Source organism: Schistocerca nitens, chromosome 11 (genome assembly GCF_023898315.1).
Source record: "Schistocerca nitens isolate TAMUIC-IGC-003100 chromosome 11, iqSchNite1.1, whole genome shotgun sequence".
Lineage (NCBI taxonomy): Eukaryota > Metazoa > Arthropoda > Insecta > Orthoptera > Acrididae > Schistocerca > Schistocerca nitens.
The window spans coordinates 60,496,616-60,516,656 of record NC_064624.1 but is presented as its reverse complement, the minus strand read 5'-3'; the positions used below and the strand labels follow the sequence as shown (position 1 = coordinate 60,516,656).

At 39.5% G+C, this 20,041-nt stretch overlaps 1 protein-coding gene across 5 annotated transcripts in view; it reads right to left on the bottom strand.

Annotated features, from left to right (window-relative positions):
* Positions 1–20,041, bottom strand: part of LOC126213010 (zinc finger protein ZFP2-like) — a 68,611-nt gene that overhangs the window by 12,356 nt on the left and 36,214 nt on the right. For all 5 annotated transcript variants that reach the window (XM_049940564.1, XM_049940565.1, XM_049940567.1 and 2 more), the window contains one exon: positions 8,383–8,454. In XM_049940564.1, coding sequence (XP_049796521.1) covers positions 8,383–8,454 — 72 coding nt within the window. The remainder of the gene's footprint in view (positions 1–8,382; positions 8,455–20,041) is intronic.

The window sequence follows — 20,041 nt, the reverse complement described above, 5'->3', positions numbered from 1 at the left end:
CACCTGCCCACCTTGAATTTTGTCTGATCTCACAGTATGTCATTTTTTGTCGGGGTTTGTGGAAGGCTCACTGCATGGAACATCAAAGCCTTGCCATGCAGTAACTTAAGGTTCACTAAATAAAAAAAAAACAACTTTGAGCACAAGAACTCCAAATGTGTTTCAATAAGTATGGAACAAGTCTATTGCCTCAGTGATTGTTGTGTGTCCAGTTGAAGGAATAGTGAACTTTTGTCGAAAGTGAATGAAAACACTGAACTTAAACCAAATTGTGAAAAGTACCCTATTACACATGCATGCATATTGAAGATGTACTCATGATAAATTGAATGGTTCCCTGCAAATAAAAGCTTTATAGCTATACATCTGAACATTAAGTTATCCTACATTTGTATCTTTATTCGTGTCCAGGATATAACCTTTTTGGAACCTACACACGATATGGTTCCACAGCTATCACTTCCCTTTCAGTAAAATAGGGTAATCTTACTCTGTTTTCTTGTGCTGAATTTATTTCTTAATTTTTTTATTTCATTTATAAATTTAATTTCTCTTTCAGTGTGAAATCACACTGTAGCCTATATCCTGGTCAGAGAGAGGGTGGGAAGGTTAGTTAGTTAGTTAGTTAGTTAGTTAGTTATTCATTCATTCACTCATTCTTGGATCTACACATTGTATTTCACAAATCATATTGTCTAGAGGGTTGCAGATTGTAACACATAGCATATTAAAAAGCAGAAGCTGCTACTGCAGATTACTTCTGTGAAGTCTACTGACAATCAGATACCTATGACTATTGCTAATCTCCTCACACTGATAATTATGGGAGATGTTTCCACATGACATTATTATCATTATTACTATTTCATACATTAACTTTTAGGAGATAGTGTCTAAATTTAAAATTTTCTTCCTATTCCTACATCCTTCCCAATTTCTATACATACACAATGTGGATACTTTTGATCAGACACCCCGAAAAATATCAGTTTTTCATATGAGGTGCATTGTGCTGTTACCTACTGCCAGGTACTCCATATCAGTGAACTCGGTAGTCATCAGACATCATGAGAGAGCAGAATGGGGCACTCTGCGGAACCCACAGACTTCGAACTTGGTCAGGTGATTTGGTATCACTTTAGCCAGATTACCACACTACAAAACGTACTTAGGTCCACTGTTTCTGATGTGATAGTGAAGTGGAAACGTGGAGGGACACATACAGCACACAAAAGTACAGGCTGATCTCGTTTGTTGACTTACAGAAACTGCTGGCAGTTGAAGGGGGCTGTAATGTGTAACAGGCAGACATCTATACAGACCATCATACAGGAATTCCAGACTTCATCTTTATTCACTGCAGGTATTATGATTGTTAGGTGGGAGGTGAGAAAACCTATATTTCACCGTCGAGCACCTGCTCATAAGCCACACATGACGCAGGTAAATTCCAAACGATGCCTCGCCTGGTATAAAGAGCGAAAACATTGCACAATTGAACAGTGGAAAATTGTTTTGTGGAATGAAGAATCACAGTACACGATGTGGTGACCTAATGGCAGGATGTGGGTATGGCAAATACCTGGTGAAGATCATCTGCCAGTGTATGTAGTGCCAACAGTAAAATTCGGAGGTGGTCCTGGTGTTATGGTGTCAATGTTTTTCATGGAGGGGGTTTGCACCCCTTGTTGTTTTGTGTGGCGCTATCACAGCACAGGCCTACATTGATGTTTTAAGCACCTTCTTGCTTCCCTCTGTTGAAGACCAATTTGGGGATGGCAACTGCAGCTGTCAACACAATCGAGCACCTGCTCATAATGCACGGCCAATGGCGGAATGAAGAATCACAGTACACGATGTGGTGAGCTAATGGCAGGATGTGGGTATGGCAAATACCTGGTGAACATCATCTGCCAGTGTATGTAGTGCCAACAGTAAAATTCGGAGGTGGTCCTGGTGTTATGGTGTCAATGTTTTTCATGGAGGGGGTTTGCACCCCTTGTTGTTTTGTGTGGCGCTATCACAACACAGGCCTACATTGATGTTTTAAAACCCTTCTTGCTTCCCACTGTTGAAGACCAATTTGGGGATGGCAACTGCAGCTGTCAACACAATCGAGCACCTGCTCATAATGCACGGCCAATGGCGGAGTGGTTACACGACAATAACATCCCTGTAATGGACTGGCCTGCACAGAGACCTGACCTGAATCCTTTAGAATACCTCTGGGATGTTTTCGAATGCTGACTTCATGCCAGGCATCACCAACTGACATCGATACCTCACCTCAGTGCAACACCTGTTAAGAATTGGCTGCCATTCCCCAAGAAACATTCCAGCACCTTGTTGAACATATGCATGCGAGAATGAAACCTGTCATCATGGATAAGGATGGGCCAACACCATATTCAATTCCAGCATTACTGATGGAGGGCGCCACGAATTTTTAAGCCATTTTTCAGGCAGCTGTCTGGATACTTTTGATCACGTAGTGTGGTCTCTCTTGTGGTCTTCCAAATATTTATATCCATTTCTGTTTTCCATGTGTTGCTGTTTAAGTATGTTTCATGGTCTTTCTTGACTCTTTTTCGATTTATTATGTTATCTTGTGAGAGTCCACCTTCTTCTGTACCTATGACCAATTTTGAATTGCTTTTGCTAGTGCTTGCTACCTCAAAGATCTGCCTTGTGAGCCTGTCGACGGTCATCCTGTGATGCATCCACAAAATTTTGCCACTTTATCTAAAGCTGTCGGTTATTGTTTCTGTCTGTCTATAAATCTCTCTAAAGGGACTCCATATCCAAATTCGTTCACAGAAAACTGGTCCAAATATTTTCCTGAGAATTTTTCTTTCCTTCTTATCATTTAGTCATTTATGTTTGACCATGAATCGCAGTACTTTCTAAAGCAAAGAGATATTCCAGTAGTAGTTCTAAAATAGATTTTTTGTTTATAATGACTCCATATCAGCTGACAAGCTTTTGAGCCAGAAACTCCTGAAGTTAGGTTTGACAATAAGCGAGGATCTCACTTTTGAAAGACTGAAGTTTTGGACAGTGTGATCCCAAGACTTCAGCTGTAAAACTTGTGGACAAACGATGGCAGGATAATGGTGAAGAACTAAAATAGGAATGATCAGTCCGCAATGCAGATGAGCTGGAGTGTCTGGACGTCAGAAGCTAAAAAATTTGTCAACTCTTATTGCCACTAATTTTTTGTGTTTACTTTCAGGTCTTTATTTTGCAAAGAAACAATTTGTTTTATAATTTATCAACATATAAACAATTTGTTTTACTAATATTATATTTACAACAGTTTCCCCTCTTATTATTATCTGTTTGTCTAGGATTAGTTTTAGTACTAATTTTCTGCTCAATTCTCATAACTCCAATACCAATACTATTCATTAATTCACTATTACTTCAATATGCTCACAAGGCTCTGATTCAGATGATAATTTACAGTCTTATTTCTACTTTAATAATTTATCATCATATTACTGTGGTTACTCATCATTAGGACCAATAATAAGACAGCACTCTGTCATTCCATTTATCTTACTTTCGGAGTTGTTGTGCATAGATTATTCTAGCTCTGTTCAGGAACTTTCTCTTCCTGTCTTCAGTTGACCATTCACTGACCAGTGCAAAGCATGGTGGCCTTGGCCACAAAACCTCCCTCCTCCTGGAGATATCTCTCACTTTCACTTCAAGGAACCTTGCTCCCCTACCATAATGCACTCTGGTATGCTTTGTTCTCATAACCTCACTGGCCTAAAGTCACTACTATCTAGTATCTTCACGAGCCTTGTAGCCAAATGCACTAAACTTCATACTGCACACGAAAATGTTTGATCTCTGCCACCTCATCATAACAAAGTCTGTCACATATTTCAAGACACGGACCTACATCTGATACTTCCGTCAGAGACGTGGCTCCAACCAACTATGTCCACAAGTTCTGTAAATCGAGAAGACCACATCTTTTTAAGACAACAGATGTAACTGACAACTGGGTGGATTAGGGGCATACACATGCTCTGATTTATCACATAATGTACTTACACACATCCAACAATCATGAAGATAGACAAGCGGAATATGTTCATAGAGATCACATCCCTTAACAGAAAGTCGCCACTGTGTGTCCTCTACAAACGTCCTGAAATACCCAGGTTTGGCTGTTTTTAACTTGCTCTTTGAACTGACATGGAAGCATATAATTACGCTCCACCCAGATCTTCCTGTTTTCTCAAAATTCTTAGATGGTGAAGGCTTCTTAAATTTGCTTTCCATGGAACTCACTATAGCTTGTACATTTATAAATCCTTTTTATTCCTGCCACTATTATTGTTGTCATTACTACTGTTACCACCACCACATTAGTGGCAACAGCTGTAATACTACTAGTACTGTCATTATTAACTTTATTAGTTCATAGTCAGTGTTACTTACATTGCCACTTCAGACACTCATATCATTTCAATACTATTTGTCATATTAAAATTGTTGTTTCTTAGGTAATTATGATGTATGTGGGAAACCCTGGTCCAATGCAAAAGAGACCTGATGGCCCTTGTCAGAATAGGATAAATAAATAAATGTCTTGGTGATTGGATGATCTCTCCTGGATATTTAATGTATGTATCTTGTGATACTTCCTCATACCAAGTTATAATGGAGAGATTATCTGTAGGCTTCCTGTCCATTACTGAGTTTTCTCACAGATGATTTGTAGACTAGTTTTCTTTGACATTTTATGAAGCTTCTCCAGGACAAGTTTGGCTTCTATACAGTATCTTAGAATAGAGAGTGTCTACAGAAGCCATACACCTCATGTTAATGCTCTGCTCTTTTTTAATTTCGATTTGGATTCCCTTATCTCCTTCCCATATGTCTTCATAACTTTTTCAGAATTATATTAAGTTGGAGTGGATCGTGGATCTCTGGCTGCACACTGTTGTGCATTTCAAATGATTCTGAAATTTCTCCTATCAGTTTAATGTCTAGTGTTGTACCCATTTATGTCTATTGGGTAACTGCCACTGTTTTCCTGTCAATTTTGAATTCCTCTGACATACTGAATCAAGTCTTTTTCTGTCAAATCATAAGCCTTTCTGACACTTGGCATAACTTGCCACAGTATTTACACATCGTCATCTTTGCAAAATTGACTTTGGTTCCCATATCTGTTCTCTACACGATTGCGTTTGCAAAATCGTGCCTTATACTCTCCTATTAATAGGCCTACTTGTTCGTCCAGTTGCCTTCACAGGGCTTTTTAAGGAATCTTGGACATAACTGGATGCAGTGAAATTCTCTGTAATTATTCAGACTGGTTTTATCTCATTTTTATAAAGAGGATCAATTAATGCACATTTCCACTCTTCAGTAATTTTTTCACTTTTACAAATGTTTAACATAATTCTGCCAGTTGCTTGTGTGAGATTACTGTTGCTCAGTATCCATATCTCCATACTTCTAATATGAGTTTCTGTCTTCTGCACATGACTCGTTATTTTGAAAAGTACTGATTTCCTTCAGTTCCTCAACAGATGATTTTCAATCAGAATTGTTTTGCTTCCAAAACTAATTGTTCTTTCAGAGGTACACAGTCGAGAACTGAGTGAAAGTAATAGACAAAACCTCTTATTTTTATGTTAGTTTCAAGTGACCCAGTTTACACTTTTTTATAGCCTTGAACATTCTTTTGTATACTTTTAAGAATTCCTGCCATTTTCTGGTGTTTGTTACCATTTAAAGTTTCCAATGCTTGTTCCCCTGCATCTACTAAACCTTGATCATAGGCAATGTTCCACTACCTGTGTTCTCTCTTCCTTTGTGGTTAGCACAATCTCATAATGGTTTTCAGTATGTCTGCAAGTTTGTTACAATTCATGGTGTATGAATGAATAATTTGTTGAAAAATGGATTAATGATGAGTGATTTATTCATGTGTGTTTCTTTCCTGACAGGTTGAAATCTAATCTTTATAAGCAAGAGACGTTGAAAGGACTAAAAAAATTCCTCTCTTGTCTTACACTGAGAATTTTTGTATCCTTACTTGTTATAACAACATGGTCTATCTGAAACTCACGTAAAGCAGAGTTCAGAAAATTCGATTTTGGTAGCTTCTTCGCAGGTTTAAAGTGTGTGGGTGTGATTTTGATCTCATTTTCCCACCTTTATCTCACCATTTTCGTATATTCTCTTTTGAACTCCTGTTTTCCAAAATTTTTTTGTTGGAACATACGCATGCTTGACAATGGCACATCCCACCAGTCAGACATTGAAGCAATTCAGTGGCATGCTTCTAGATTTACAATTATTAGCTTTCATTAGCACACATATGTTATGGATATGGTTCAGATACTCAAACAGGAATCCTTGGAGGGAAGATGACATTCTTTTTGAGTCAATGTTGAGAAAATTTAGGGAACTGGCATTTGAAGCATACTGCAGATGTAAATGTTGATCAGTGTGTATTGTAAAGGAAACATAATGAAAGTTTGTGTGTCTGATTTGTACACTAATATTTGCCTATAATGCATCAAACTTTGTGTATCCTCCGTAACTGTCAGAGATAGACAGAGCTTTATTTTTCTGTTTACTGTTTTTTCATCTAGTATCTTTTGTTAATTCTGAAATCATCTGTTTGTGTATACTGAAACAGAAAACTATTAATAGGATTTAGTGATTGTAATATTCTAGAAGAGAGTTTAGATGTGTAATAATAAATTGTGAGTTTTGACATAACAATGGGAGGAGATCAATTATGTAAGGTTGCTGTTGGGTATAATACAGTCATGGATGGTGAACTTGTAAACATGGACAACTACTTTTTCCTGGTGCATTGGGGATTGTAAAGATAGTGGACGAAATGGAATTAAAATTTATGCATTCCAGATTAATTTTCCCCACAATAGCACGAAGGCAGCAACATTGAAATGATGCAGAGGCACGTTTACTAATGGAAGATTTTATGAAGCACAATGCCAACAACTAAGTTAATAGTCCAAGGTGTCGATCTACCTCTTATTGTGAACTGACGTAATGTGGGAAAATATCAGAGCAGTGACAGTAAAGGAACACTTTTGCTAAATGAATTGATTTCAATATTGAACACATTCTCTAAAGTGAATACCATATGCAAAAACTACTATGCCTGTGCCCCATAGAAAATTATTATTACACCACGCATATACAACAGAATGAAGCCTAACAAACAAATGCTTAATTTGGGAAGAGAAAATGTGATGCAGGAACCAGTTATGCCAGATTCACTCTTTTTTTATATACCATATGCACTGTCCCTAGCATGATAATTTTTTTCCTTGACTGGTATGCTTGCACAACCACCAGATATCAATGTGCCTGAGGGTCTTTACAGACACCACAAAGACAAGAGAAATTATGGCTTCTATGGAGGCAAGAGATAGTTGCCTTTCCCTCGCTCTGCTTGTAAGCGGGAAAGGGAAGGAAATGACAAACAGTGGTGGAACATACCCACCGCCATGCACTGTACAGTGTCTTGCATAGTAAGTCTTCTGATTAGGTTTTTCAGTACTCTACCTTATATTCCCCAATATTAGTTATGTCTTCTTCCTGTGAGAAGTTTATGAATCTAACCATCCGCTTTCTCTTACACAAAGTGGACAAAATTATTACCACAACATTTTATTTTACTGGATTAAATTTTATGCTTCATACAAGCAGACCTTATCGAAGCTGTAGTTTGGACCTGCTATGACTTCTACGGTGAGGTAATACATGGATTTATCTGCATAGGTCCTAGAGTTTTTCTGTGACTGACAAATCTATAAGTAAATCAGCATGTACCACTGAGGTAGCCATACTGTAACTATTCTAAGAACAATGTAGCAAGGGTGATCTATCACATACAAATTGTATCACACTTCATACCTTTGGCACCTTTGAAAATTTTTGGTTCAAACTGACAAATATCAATGATTCACTGAAAAGATGAATCATGTGCAATGCACTCTTCTGCAATGCATGAATCATAAGTTACTGAAAGGAAGAATATTTTTCAAATGATCTGCACTCTCGTGGTTTAAACGTATACAAAATATTTAACATTCAGAAGGGTCACTGAAAATATGGTTAAACACATTGTTACAAATTCTGTTCAGATTCTATTCAGAACAATTATCAAATAACAGTTGCTAATCCACAATAAGTGGAATAGCACAACAGTACTGTAAAATTATTAATTGCACTTAGCTCAAGAAAACTCATAATCTATGCCTGTCTCACAGGAATGCATTCCTTACATTAAGCAATTACACAAATACATTTTTATCACCCTACATGCAATAAATCGGAGATGCAAATGCTTACAGTATTCTAAGTTTTACATACCTCCAAATTTAGTTCAGGATCCTCCTTGATAAAATCATTTGGATGAGAGATTCCCAAGTTATCTTCAAGACACTAAAAGAAAGAAAAAAACTCTCAGTTAAAAATGCTTACAGCCTTCTGTACTTATGACATGGCTCTCAATATTTCTTTTTTTTTATAAATATGATACAAGTTTTCAGAGATTTGTATCACGCATACACAAAAAATTTTTAAAAATATATTTTAATGAGCAGCTATTCTGCCAACATGCATCTCCATAATTTCACACTTTGCCATACTGCACTAATTTTACACATAATCAGTCATTACATAGCGTATTTCACGGTGCTTACTGAGCCCTATCCTTCCTTTGGTAACCTGACAGTTTGCCCGTAGCAAGAAGAAGGAGGGTGTGCTTACTCCCTGTGCATTAACATAGGATTGGAAAGGCGGCGAGCCCAAGAACTACAATGAAATGAATACCCCTAGCTCCATACAGGCATTGATATGTCAATGGGGACAGCTGAAAATATGTTCCCCGATCAGGACTTGAACCTAGGATCTCCTGCATACATGGCAGATGCTCTATCCATCCGTGCCACCAAGGACACAGATGATAGTGTAACTGCAGGGACTTATCTCTGGCATGCCTACCACGAGACCCACATTCCCAACCTATTGTCCCACGCTATATTCATAGTGCCCCTACCCACTAACTCATTACTCGCGGCTTTTTGCCAATTCCTGTTTGTGCAGCCACATAGAAGAAGATGGTCAAATGGCCAGTTAGCCCTTTCGGACATGTCTGAAAGAACAGGTACCATCTTCATATACCCAAGAACTACGAGTAGCACTGTCACTTGAGACTCAAGCTGACATGTAATCGGATGGCATTTGTTGCTTCTGCCTCAACTTATTTTGAGAGTTTGTTTACGGACTTGTGAGTGAATGGTTAAGAGTTGAAGGCTGTGATTATAAAAATGGCTCTGAGCACTATGGGACTTAACATCTGTGGTCATCAGTCCCCTAGGAACTACTTAAACCTAACTAACCTAAGGACATCACACACATCCATGCCCGAGGCAGGATTCGAACCTGCGACCATAGCAGTCGCGCGGTTCCTGAAGAACCGCTAGACCACCGCGGCCGGGGCTGTGATTATAAAGAGGTGTTGAGAGTTATAGTAACTGGTATTTATAGAAGAAAACGAACAAAACATGTCCACGTTTTTCGATCCAGTGAACCGATGTGGCTGAAGAGAAACTAAAGGTAAATATTTTGTAGTTCTCCAAAAATTTTCAAAATGGTTGACAGCAATTCCTGGAAAAGACAATCTGACTCCGAGTTGTTTTGTGTGAGATTCACATTTCAGTGAGGAACAACAAATGTTTATCGTCAGTAAATAAGTTGAAATTGTAAGACAAGGGCGGTCTTTTAAAACCAGAGCGGCTCAGTGGTTCCTCGTGTATTTCCCAGTTTACTGAAATATCTGTCGAAAATATTACACAAAAGAAAATCGTCCGTCAAGCACTCCCTAAAGGGAAGCTGTGGAAGGAAGACAGTAAACAAGCTGCAGTTTCAATGTCTGCCAGTGCTTCTTCTGCTAAAGGAAAATGTAGGGTGCAGATCAGTGCTGAACGGAGTAGTAATCACATGAAAACAATGTTGATGTGCCAGAAACTGGAAATTGTCCGATTAAGTGATAAATTAAGGACAGCAAATGCCAAAATCAATCTCTTCCAGAAGCAAGTCTCAGATGAAAACCATAAGATGGCTCAGTCGAATGTCCTACATCACTGTACACTCCGTAAAAACAGAAAATCATATTTGCCACCATGTTAAAGAAATGCCAATTTAGAAACAGCACGAGAATGCACTATGTGATGTGATAATGAATTTACTCTGGATAGCATGCCCTTGTAAATTAGAAGCTCAAAGGATATAGAAATGGTTTGAGGCACGCATTGTTGCAACAACGTTCTGAAACATCTCCAAAAGTAAATAATCTCAATTGCTCATGTAAAATTAACCAAGAGGCTGTAGAACAATTAAGAATTATTTTCGGAAACGGCAAAATGAAAACAAAGACATGCTGATTTTTGATGAAGTAAAGCACAAGGAAAGCTACATTTCAATAACACTTTGCTGAAAGTTTGTTTCGTCAATTTATGGGTATATACTTCAGACAATTGTAGTAATAACTTTGTCTATCATTGCTCTGGTGTTGCTATCTGTTGCTCTGATGCATAATCGTATTCACCCTATTTTAGTATACTCGAGTCACAATGCCACCCCCAGTGATGTCTAGCATATATTGATTCAAGTAATTATCCAGCTAGAGCAAGCCAGAATGACACTTATTGCATTCACTTCTTATGGCGCAGTACACAACTGAATAAAGAGGTCCAGCAGTGTCTAGGAATTACTGGCATAAAAACTAAAGTTCCTTGCTCAACATCAAACACAGTTGACAAGACCGGAAGAATATGGGCATTTTCGTACGCTATTCGTGTCATAAATTGAATAAAAAGTGATTGATGTGATAAAAGTGATGTACTTTTTAACGATGGCATAATCAACTACAATTATCGACCAGATAGTTCTCCAGAATCAACAGGATTATTCATTAGATAAATAAATAACTTAGTGGACACACTTATATTCTCTTGGTGATGCTTTGCACAAAACACACAGGCTCACAAAAAGTTAATGAAATGGGGAGGCATTCTATCTATACAGTAAAAGCTTTTGTTCTGAAAGAACACACTGGCGCTAAGAGTAACCACTAATAGTACCTTCGAAATACCTAAATACTTATGGAAAAGAGGTTGCATTTCTCTCCCAGCAGCAGCATCATTTCGGTATCTCTACGTCACCGAGTTGAAAATCGTCACCCATCAGCAAGACTACTTCTGCTCGGACAAGTTACAATTTGCTTGCCAGTACATTCCTGTAGAACTTTCATTGTCTCTTGCAGAAGCTGAACATAAATGTGAATTTTCGTTGACGTTTTACGTGAGACAAACACATATGTTAGCTGGATATTTGCAACAAAAGCACTAATACAGGGTTTTGGAGCAGAAAACTTATTTGAAAAAAAAACCCTCTGTATTCCATATAGTATCTAAGATACACAATGTAAGTCAGTCTGCTGATTTTTCCATTGTAACACATACTTCTGTGGGTCACAAGCAGACCAACTGACATCTCACGGCAGAACTACTGAACTAGGACAGTCAGCACGTTTCCTCTTCTACTCACTATCGTTTGCCTGCAGTTACAGTGTTGTTTCCTGCATCCACTGAACGACTTTTCCTTAATATTTAATTAAATCCCCTGTCTATTTCATCCTGTTTGCATTTGTAATGCTAACACATTCTCATGCTCACAGCTCTGGTTTGAATATTTTCTGGCATATGACACTGTTCCAACAATGTCATTTCCAACACTTTTTGTTTTTTCTTTCTGTCCAGACATCAGAGTCTCAGAATGGACCAAAGATGATAGAGATGAGATTTTCTCTCAGTTGTGTTTACAATACTTAAGAACTCTGTTTATAAACCAACCCTGGGGCTGTAACTAATATAAGCCTAAATTTTAGTATTGCTGGACACACTACATTAAGTAACAATCATTTTCATAGTTTCAGATTTTTGAATGTACTAATGCTGCCTCATTTAATATCCAGCTGTAAGTTTGTGCCCACACATCAAAACTTCTCTAGGGTTGTAAATCAAATTCCCAGTATGCACTGGGTCACTTTGCACCACTCCTGAGGGAAGAGTCAACACATCTGGCTTCTTAGCGTTTTGGACTACAAACCTCACTTATTTCATGTGCCCTATCAAGTTGGGATCCTTGCTATTTCCATTAATCTGTCAAATATTATGTTGAGCATTCATGGTGACAAGTAGAATCTTGACCCAAATCAGTCCGCATTTTAAATGTACAGGTCATCATCTCTCTCATATCTGTACCTTTGCTCTTGTCCCTGTCTGTCTCCTCAGTACACCCACTAACTTTTCTGGATTTCTACACTCCCTCACATTGTTGTGTAACCTCTGTCTGTGACCATTGTCCTGTGATGGAAAAATCTATAAACACTGAAGAAATGTGTTAGTTAAATTCCTAGCACTTCTCCCATTGTCTCGTAATATGGAGGCTCATTGATAAGTAATGCTGCCGAATATTTTTATTCTGTTCTCAATATCAATTGAGGAATTACTTATCATGTACATTACATGGTCGAATTCCCATTTCACTGACAACTTGCAACACTACTATTATGCAACTTTGAATTGTAGTGTGTAACATTGCAGTGTGTAATGGAACTATGTCATTGCATGAGAAATAGTGTGTTCTAGTCAAGTTTGTAAATGTCAAAATGGGCCTTCAATTGAATCCACAGAAGAACGAATGCAGTGCATTGTTTTCACTATATCAACGTCAGTAATGTCCAAACATTCAGTTGTCCACACTCATAATGAAACAGACGGAGCCGCTAACCTCAGCTCAAAGTGGACGGCTGCATAGGCCAACACTTAAAGACATCTTTGAAGAATTAAGTCTTATAATGATAAAGTTGGCAAGTAGAGGTGAGGCTGTGGCTCCATCAACAAAGTGAACAGCCTGCAGCGACAGTATCAATGAACCGATCACTCACTGGGAGAAATGTTTTCATTGCCAATGTGGCTTTGTTGCGACATAAATATGTAGAGATGAAGAATAAACATGTAGAATGTTTATGAAATTTTATCCAAAAATCTGTATACGTTTTCACATAAATTTGTAGGCATTACTTTTCAACATGCCATCATAAATGTGATTAAAAGGTCACATTGCTACCCACTAACATCCAATTGCTTCTACAGTTAAACTGTGCATGCCACTTTATAGCATGTGTCTGAGTATTTGTGATACCAATAGAACTATTTTTCAACGGTTACCCACAACACAGAGGCAATATTGTAGAAACATCTGACGATTGCAAAAACAGTTTTGTAGTTCAGGTGCTTGTGAATGCAGTACTTGTTTAAACAGGTGTCAGGAAGCATATGTTTGAGCTCAAAAATCTCATTTAGACATTACGGTCATGTTGTTTGATACTGGAATAAACATTATGTCACAGTGTTCTTACAAAGTCCTGTGCAGATTGATGTATAGCATACACCAGATGATCAAAAAGTCAGTATAAATTTGAAAACTGCATAAATCACGGAATAAAGTAGATAGAGAGGTACAAAATGACACACATGCTTGGAATGACATGGGGTTTTATTAGAACCAAAAAAATACAAACCCTCAAAAATGTCTGACAGATGGTGCTTCATCTGATCAGAATAGCAATAATTAGCATAACAAAGTAAGACAAAGCAAAGATGATCTTTATAGGAAATGCTCAATATGTTCACCATCATTCCTCAACAACAGCTGTAGTCGAGGAATAATGTTGTGAACAGCATTGTAAAGCATGTCCAGAGTTATGGTGAGGCATTGGCGTCAGATGATGTCTTTCAGCATCCCTAGAGATGTCAGTCGATCACGATACACTTGTGACTTCAGGTAACCCCAAAGCCAATAATCGCATGGACTGAGGTCTGGGGACCTGGCAGGCCAAGCATGATGAAAGTGGCGGCTGAGCACACGATCATCACCAAACGACGCGCGCAGGAGATCTTTCACGTGTCTAGCAATACTTTGTTTCTTTTTGTTCTAATAAAACCCCATGTCATTCCAAGCATGTGTGTCATTTTTTACCTCTATCTACATTATTCCGTAGTTTATTAAGTTTTCAAATTTATACTGACTTTTTGATCACCCGGTAGTTCTCAAAAAACACATAATCTACCAGTTCTGAGCCACCTCCTTTGTGCTACTTCATTTGGCTCCACTATGCACCACACAAAATGCACACAATTACACGCCATTTACAGTGCCTGTTTGACATATATAACATTAAAATTGGTATTCTTTGGCCATGGGAGGGGAAGATACTTCTGACTGGTTTGATGTGGCCTGTCATGACTTGTGGTCCTGTGCCAATCTCTTCATCTCATAGTAACAATGATATCCACCTTCTTTAACTACTTCTTGGATATATTCCAATGTGTATTCCTTACAGTTTTTGCCCTCTACAGCTCCGACTAGTACCACAAAAGATATTCTCTGTTGTCTTCATATACACATCCTATTACAATGTCCCTTCCCATCAGTGTTTTCCGCAAGTGCCTTTTTTTGGTAATTTTATGGAGAACCTCATTCCAATTTCACCCAGTCATATCAGTTCAATTAATTTTGATCAGTCTTTTGTAATACACGTCTCAGATGATTCACTTATCTTTATTTCTGTTTCCCACCTCCAGCTAGCCAGTAATGATTCTAGCTGTTCTTGTTTTACAAAGCTAGATACTATTACTAAAAACAGAAAGATATACAACACAAAGATATATAACTAAAAGACAGTATGTCCACTTTCGGCATGTATAACAGCAGCAAGGCATCATGGCGTGGAAGCGATGAGCCTTGGTAGGTCTTTGAAGGGAGGTTTTTTGGGGAGGGGGGGCCCAATGAGGTCTGAAGCTATGTTCAATCACATCCCAGATGTATTCAATTGGGTTCAGATCTTGCGAGTTGGGGGAGAGGGAGCCAGCACATCAACTGGAACTCACCACTGTGTTCCTCTAACCACTCCATACCACTCCATCACACTCCTGGCCTTGTAACATGTTGCATTATCTTGTTGAAAAATGCCAGTGCTGTCACGAAACATGACTTACGAAGTGGCGTATGTGGTCTGCTATTAGGGTATGATACCCCTTGGCCATCACTGTGCCCTGTCGAAGTTCCATTGGATCCATGGATGGCCACATTAATGATCTCCAGATCATAATGGAGCCGCCACCAGTTTGTGTCTGTCCCATTGTACAGATTTCAAGACAAGGAACTGCTCCCATGGAAGACAACAGATCTGCACCCTCCCACTGGCATGATGAAGGTATCGGGGTTCAGCAGACCATGCGACACACTGCCACTGTGCCAACGTTCAGTGCCAATGGTCACATGCCCATTTCAGTCGTAGTTGCTGATGATGTGATGTTAACACTGGCATGTTCAAGGGTAATAGCCTGCAGAGGCCATTCAGCAGTGTTCTGTGCACTGTGTGTTCAGACACCCTTTTCTCTGCCCAGCATTAAAGTCTAATGTTAGTTCTGCCACAGTTTGCTGCCCATCCTCTTACCAGTCTGCCCAGCTTATGACATCTGACATCTGTAATGAGGGCAGGCCACCCAGCTCCATGATGTCTGGATGTTGTTTCACCTTGGTTTTATTGCAGCACTCATCAAACATCTGACAAGTCATAAAGTTTCCGAAATGCTCGTGCTGAGCCTCTGGGCTATCACAATCTGCCCTTAGTCAAACTCAGATCACACACCCTCCCCCTTCTACACAGAGAGGATGCTCACTGATACTACATGTACAATGCATGTGTGACAAGCAGCCATTCCTTGCCAGGTGACGCTGTTATCGCCTGGATGGATTTATATTGATACTATGGCAGAGGATGGGAAAAGCAAGTATTAAAAAATAGTTTTAACGGTATATATTTACTGTTTTTTTAAATGGAATGGGTTAAAATCAAATATTAAATGCTTGTACCACATGTAAGTGCAATACACTAGTATTATCAGATAAATTATATACCAGGGGTGTGTGGATATGCAACAGGGTGAAGAGTGGATGTGTTGAGTGGAAGCACAATGGAAAGTAAGTTGCAGGAAATTACCCACTTTCGTAACGGCACTGTTACAAAAATTAAAAGCAGGACACTCTGTGAAGTTATGCCCATGGCATGGGCATAGGGGAGGTGGAGGGGGAGAGAGGGAGGGAGATGGAGGGGGAGGAGAAGCGTGAAGGTGTTTCATCTCTTTTCCACATGTGTTAACACTTCATTAATAATGGTAATAAAAGTAACATATGGACGAAATCTGTGTGAATGTCTATACTGTTCTACACTGGCAGAGGGCGAAATTGTCTGTGTCATCCAGTACAGCAACTAAAATGTTCTTCCAGGGAAAACAACTTCCCCCACTACAACTGTCACTCGATTTTCAGTTTACATACAGTCTATACCTCCCCAGCGTTTCCTGTGCAGTCCTCTTCTGTAAGTAGACAAAATAACCTCACTCAGCTGGCATTTATACATGGTGATTTATTCCACTGTGTGCAAACACTAAGGATTGATTGATAAGACGATACAGAACATAGAAGGTCTAATGAACTTATGTCCAGAATGCATGGTTTCCATGCTAGAGACCATTTATTTAATCATACATTGTTACAGAGACTGCGGCCTAGTATGTGCTGTACCAAGCTGCCACAGTTGCAATAAGTACTGAAATAGTTTCCATGTGGCTCACTGCATGTGAGTATGTGCTGCAGCATGTTCTGTCTCACATTTCGGCAAGCTGCACCTAAACAGTGTCAAAGGCAGCATGAATACGTTGCTGCAATGTCTCCACATCTGGAATGGACTCTGTGTATACAATACTTTTGAGATAACTAGAAATTGTATGGGTTGAGATCTGGTGAATGAGCAGGTCATGCAACTGCCCCCCCCCCCCCAGTCACATACATCGACCAGTGGAGACAACTGTGATGGGTCCAGGCATCAACAGTGAAGTGGGCTGGAACACCATCATATACAGCCACATAATCCTTTGTTCCATTGATCATGATGATTCATTGTCACCATACCACGGGGGCTCTGCATACTGTCCCATAGATGACCGTTACGAAAGCTGAAGATACCACTGAGCATAAAGGTGACCATCTGTGAATAGGATGGATGAAAAATCTTAGAATTTTGGTTGTCTGGTGAAGGGACTAGAGACGGAACTGCTCCTGATGTGGAAAATCTGTCACTAGCAAGCAAGCCCTGTTGTCTTAAGAGTTAATGGTAGCAACAATTGTCATAGAGAATGTTCCACATGGTCATCTGGGTTACACTGTACTGGCAGGCCGACTGTCTGGAACTAACACAGCAATGGCCTTCCACAGTGTTAACTACATTTTCCTTTAAGTCTGGTGTCTGCATATTTTGGGTATGTCCTTCATGATTTCCTGCTTCCTGAAGCAACCCTGTCTTAGATAGTGAAACACTGTTGGAAACATTGAATGCTGTGATTGTTATTGGTGGGGATAGGTCTCCTGATACAACCCTGCTAGCCGTCGCCATTCGCCTTTCTGTAAGGAAACATGTTTGCAAGCTCTCAATACGAATATCGAATGATTGTGTACAATGCTGTATCACATCCACTACAAGGTGAGTGGATAAGAGAAGTGAATCGGAGACATTACCAATTACTATGGCAGGAGAGGATCCTATGGCATGATGTAGGAAACCATGCATACAGTAACTGTGGCTGGATGGTACAGTACATATTAGACCACAATCTATGAAACAATGTATGATTTAATAAATGGTCTCTGGCATGGAAATCATGCATTTCTGGACATAAGATCTTTTCTCTTTTATATCCTCTCATCAATCAATTCCTGGAGTTTGTAAATGGTGGAAAAAGACACCCTATATAGTGTTGTTATTTTCAGATTATTAATTCAATACTCACTGCTTGTATTATGTGAGCTATTGTGTAAAATACAAGCCTGAAAGCAGGGCTGAGAAGTACTTAGTTTATAAATGTGATTGTGTTGGTGGGAAAGGGGCTGAATTGGTAAATGTGTCACTTTGTTGCTGTCTACTGTTGAAAGCATGTTGTACAGCTGTGTAATTAAGTTGCTGTCACTTGGTGAATTAATGATTTATCAGACAGGTACTGCAGGTCTCTCACTATTAACTGTGTGTTGGTGACTCCTAGCAAACAGCTCCATGTGGTGTTGGCTTTGGTCAAACAGCTTGAGGCTGTTGCCAATGGGCATCACTATGGAAGACTAGACATCTACTATGTCCCACACGTCCACCCAATTGGTCCACTACTGTGGCCCTCCTCTGAACTGCCTGCACTGGAGGTGACCCATCACCTACAGTCAAGTGGTAGGTAACTCCAGCAAAAGAATTTCTGAGGGGCTGATCAGAGTTCCACCACAGATAGCACGACAAACAAGTTCTGGGTGCTGTTTGTGGCTGACAAAATCCCTGAGCCAGATGAAGGCACTCTTTTCCAGAGCAAGCCACTCAGCCCACAAGGTCTGGGCATTCACAGAGAGGGGGTTTACTGGTAGTTGGGAGTTCCAACATTAGGGGATATGGCTGCGGAGGAGGGGAAGGAATCCATTGTGCACTGTGCACATATAAGGAGGAATTTTGGAAGGCATTATCCTAGATGGGGAATGGGTGTGTCCAAATATCATGAAAAACAAAGGTTGCTGCCAAGTGCAGGTAGTGGCTCATGTTTTAACTAAAAAGATGTGTTGCATTGGATTGGAAGAGATTCTCTATGGTTTTGAGTGGCTAGCTGAAGTAGTAAAGACCAAGATGAAGGCACAGATTGCCATCTGTAGCATTGTATACATAACTGACTGTGGTCCTTGGGTACAGAGACCAGTGGATGGCTTGAATCAGGGGTCCAGATGGTTCTGCATCCATGTAGGCTGAAGATTCCTTGACTTGCACCATAGGGTGGTGGGTTTCTGGGTTCTGCTTAATAGGTCAGAGCTCCACTATACACAGGAAGTGGCTACACAGGTAGTGGGACCTGTGTGATGGGAACTGGGCAGTATTTTTAGGTTCCTGTGGAAGGAACATGTTCTTGCAAACTGCTAGTGAGTAAGTTCAGATAACCAGCATATGGAACAGACTGTAGAACGATATATTGCCACCAACATATATCTCAGAAGGTTTATATGGAGCCATATAGACAGTCAATTCTCCATCATTCCAGTTGCAAGTGGGACACAATGTTAATGATCATTGGTGGCATAAGGTATCCTCCATCATGCACTATATGTTGGCTGAAGAAATATATATCTAGTTGTAAATAAATGTGAAGACTTGAGGGCTCTACCAAATAGTGACTAAAAGCATCATCTATTGGCTAGCAGGATTGAAGCTAGATTGGCTTGTAACCCTCTCAAAACTAACTCAAGGGGTCTGCTCCTCGGATTACTCAAAAGGAAATCCCTTTTGACATGAGTTGGCATCGGCTTGCTCAGGAGTCACCACACATGGTGAAACCAGTTAGGTTTCTGTTAATAACTTGCCTAACAACATGATTTTACGTAGTTGGCAAGAGGGGATATCTTCATTGCTTGAAGAGCAGCAAATTTATACTTCCAAAAGAAAAGAATATTAATGAACAAAATTAATTTTCCTACAACACTTATTTTGTTGAGTGGTACTTAAGTAAATAAATAAGTGAAATCAAAGTGAAGTAGAAATTAGAAAATAAACGAAAAACTTGGTATAGTTTAGAGATTTACATACTGGCAAACAGCGGGCAGATCAGAAGAGACAATGACCGTGAAGTCAGCAAGTTCAGAAGCCATCGCCCTCCCCACATAAGCAGACGCTGTCGATTCAGCTGTCAGGGCATCGCCCGACCGGCTCAGGTGTCACATGTGAGCAAAGGCCCCCGCCTATATTCCAAGAGTCGATGACCGACATTAAGAAGATTCTTCGAGAAGCTTTTCAACATGACCGAAGAGGCAATGACCGTGAAGT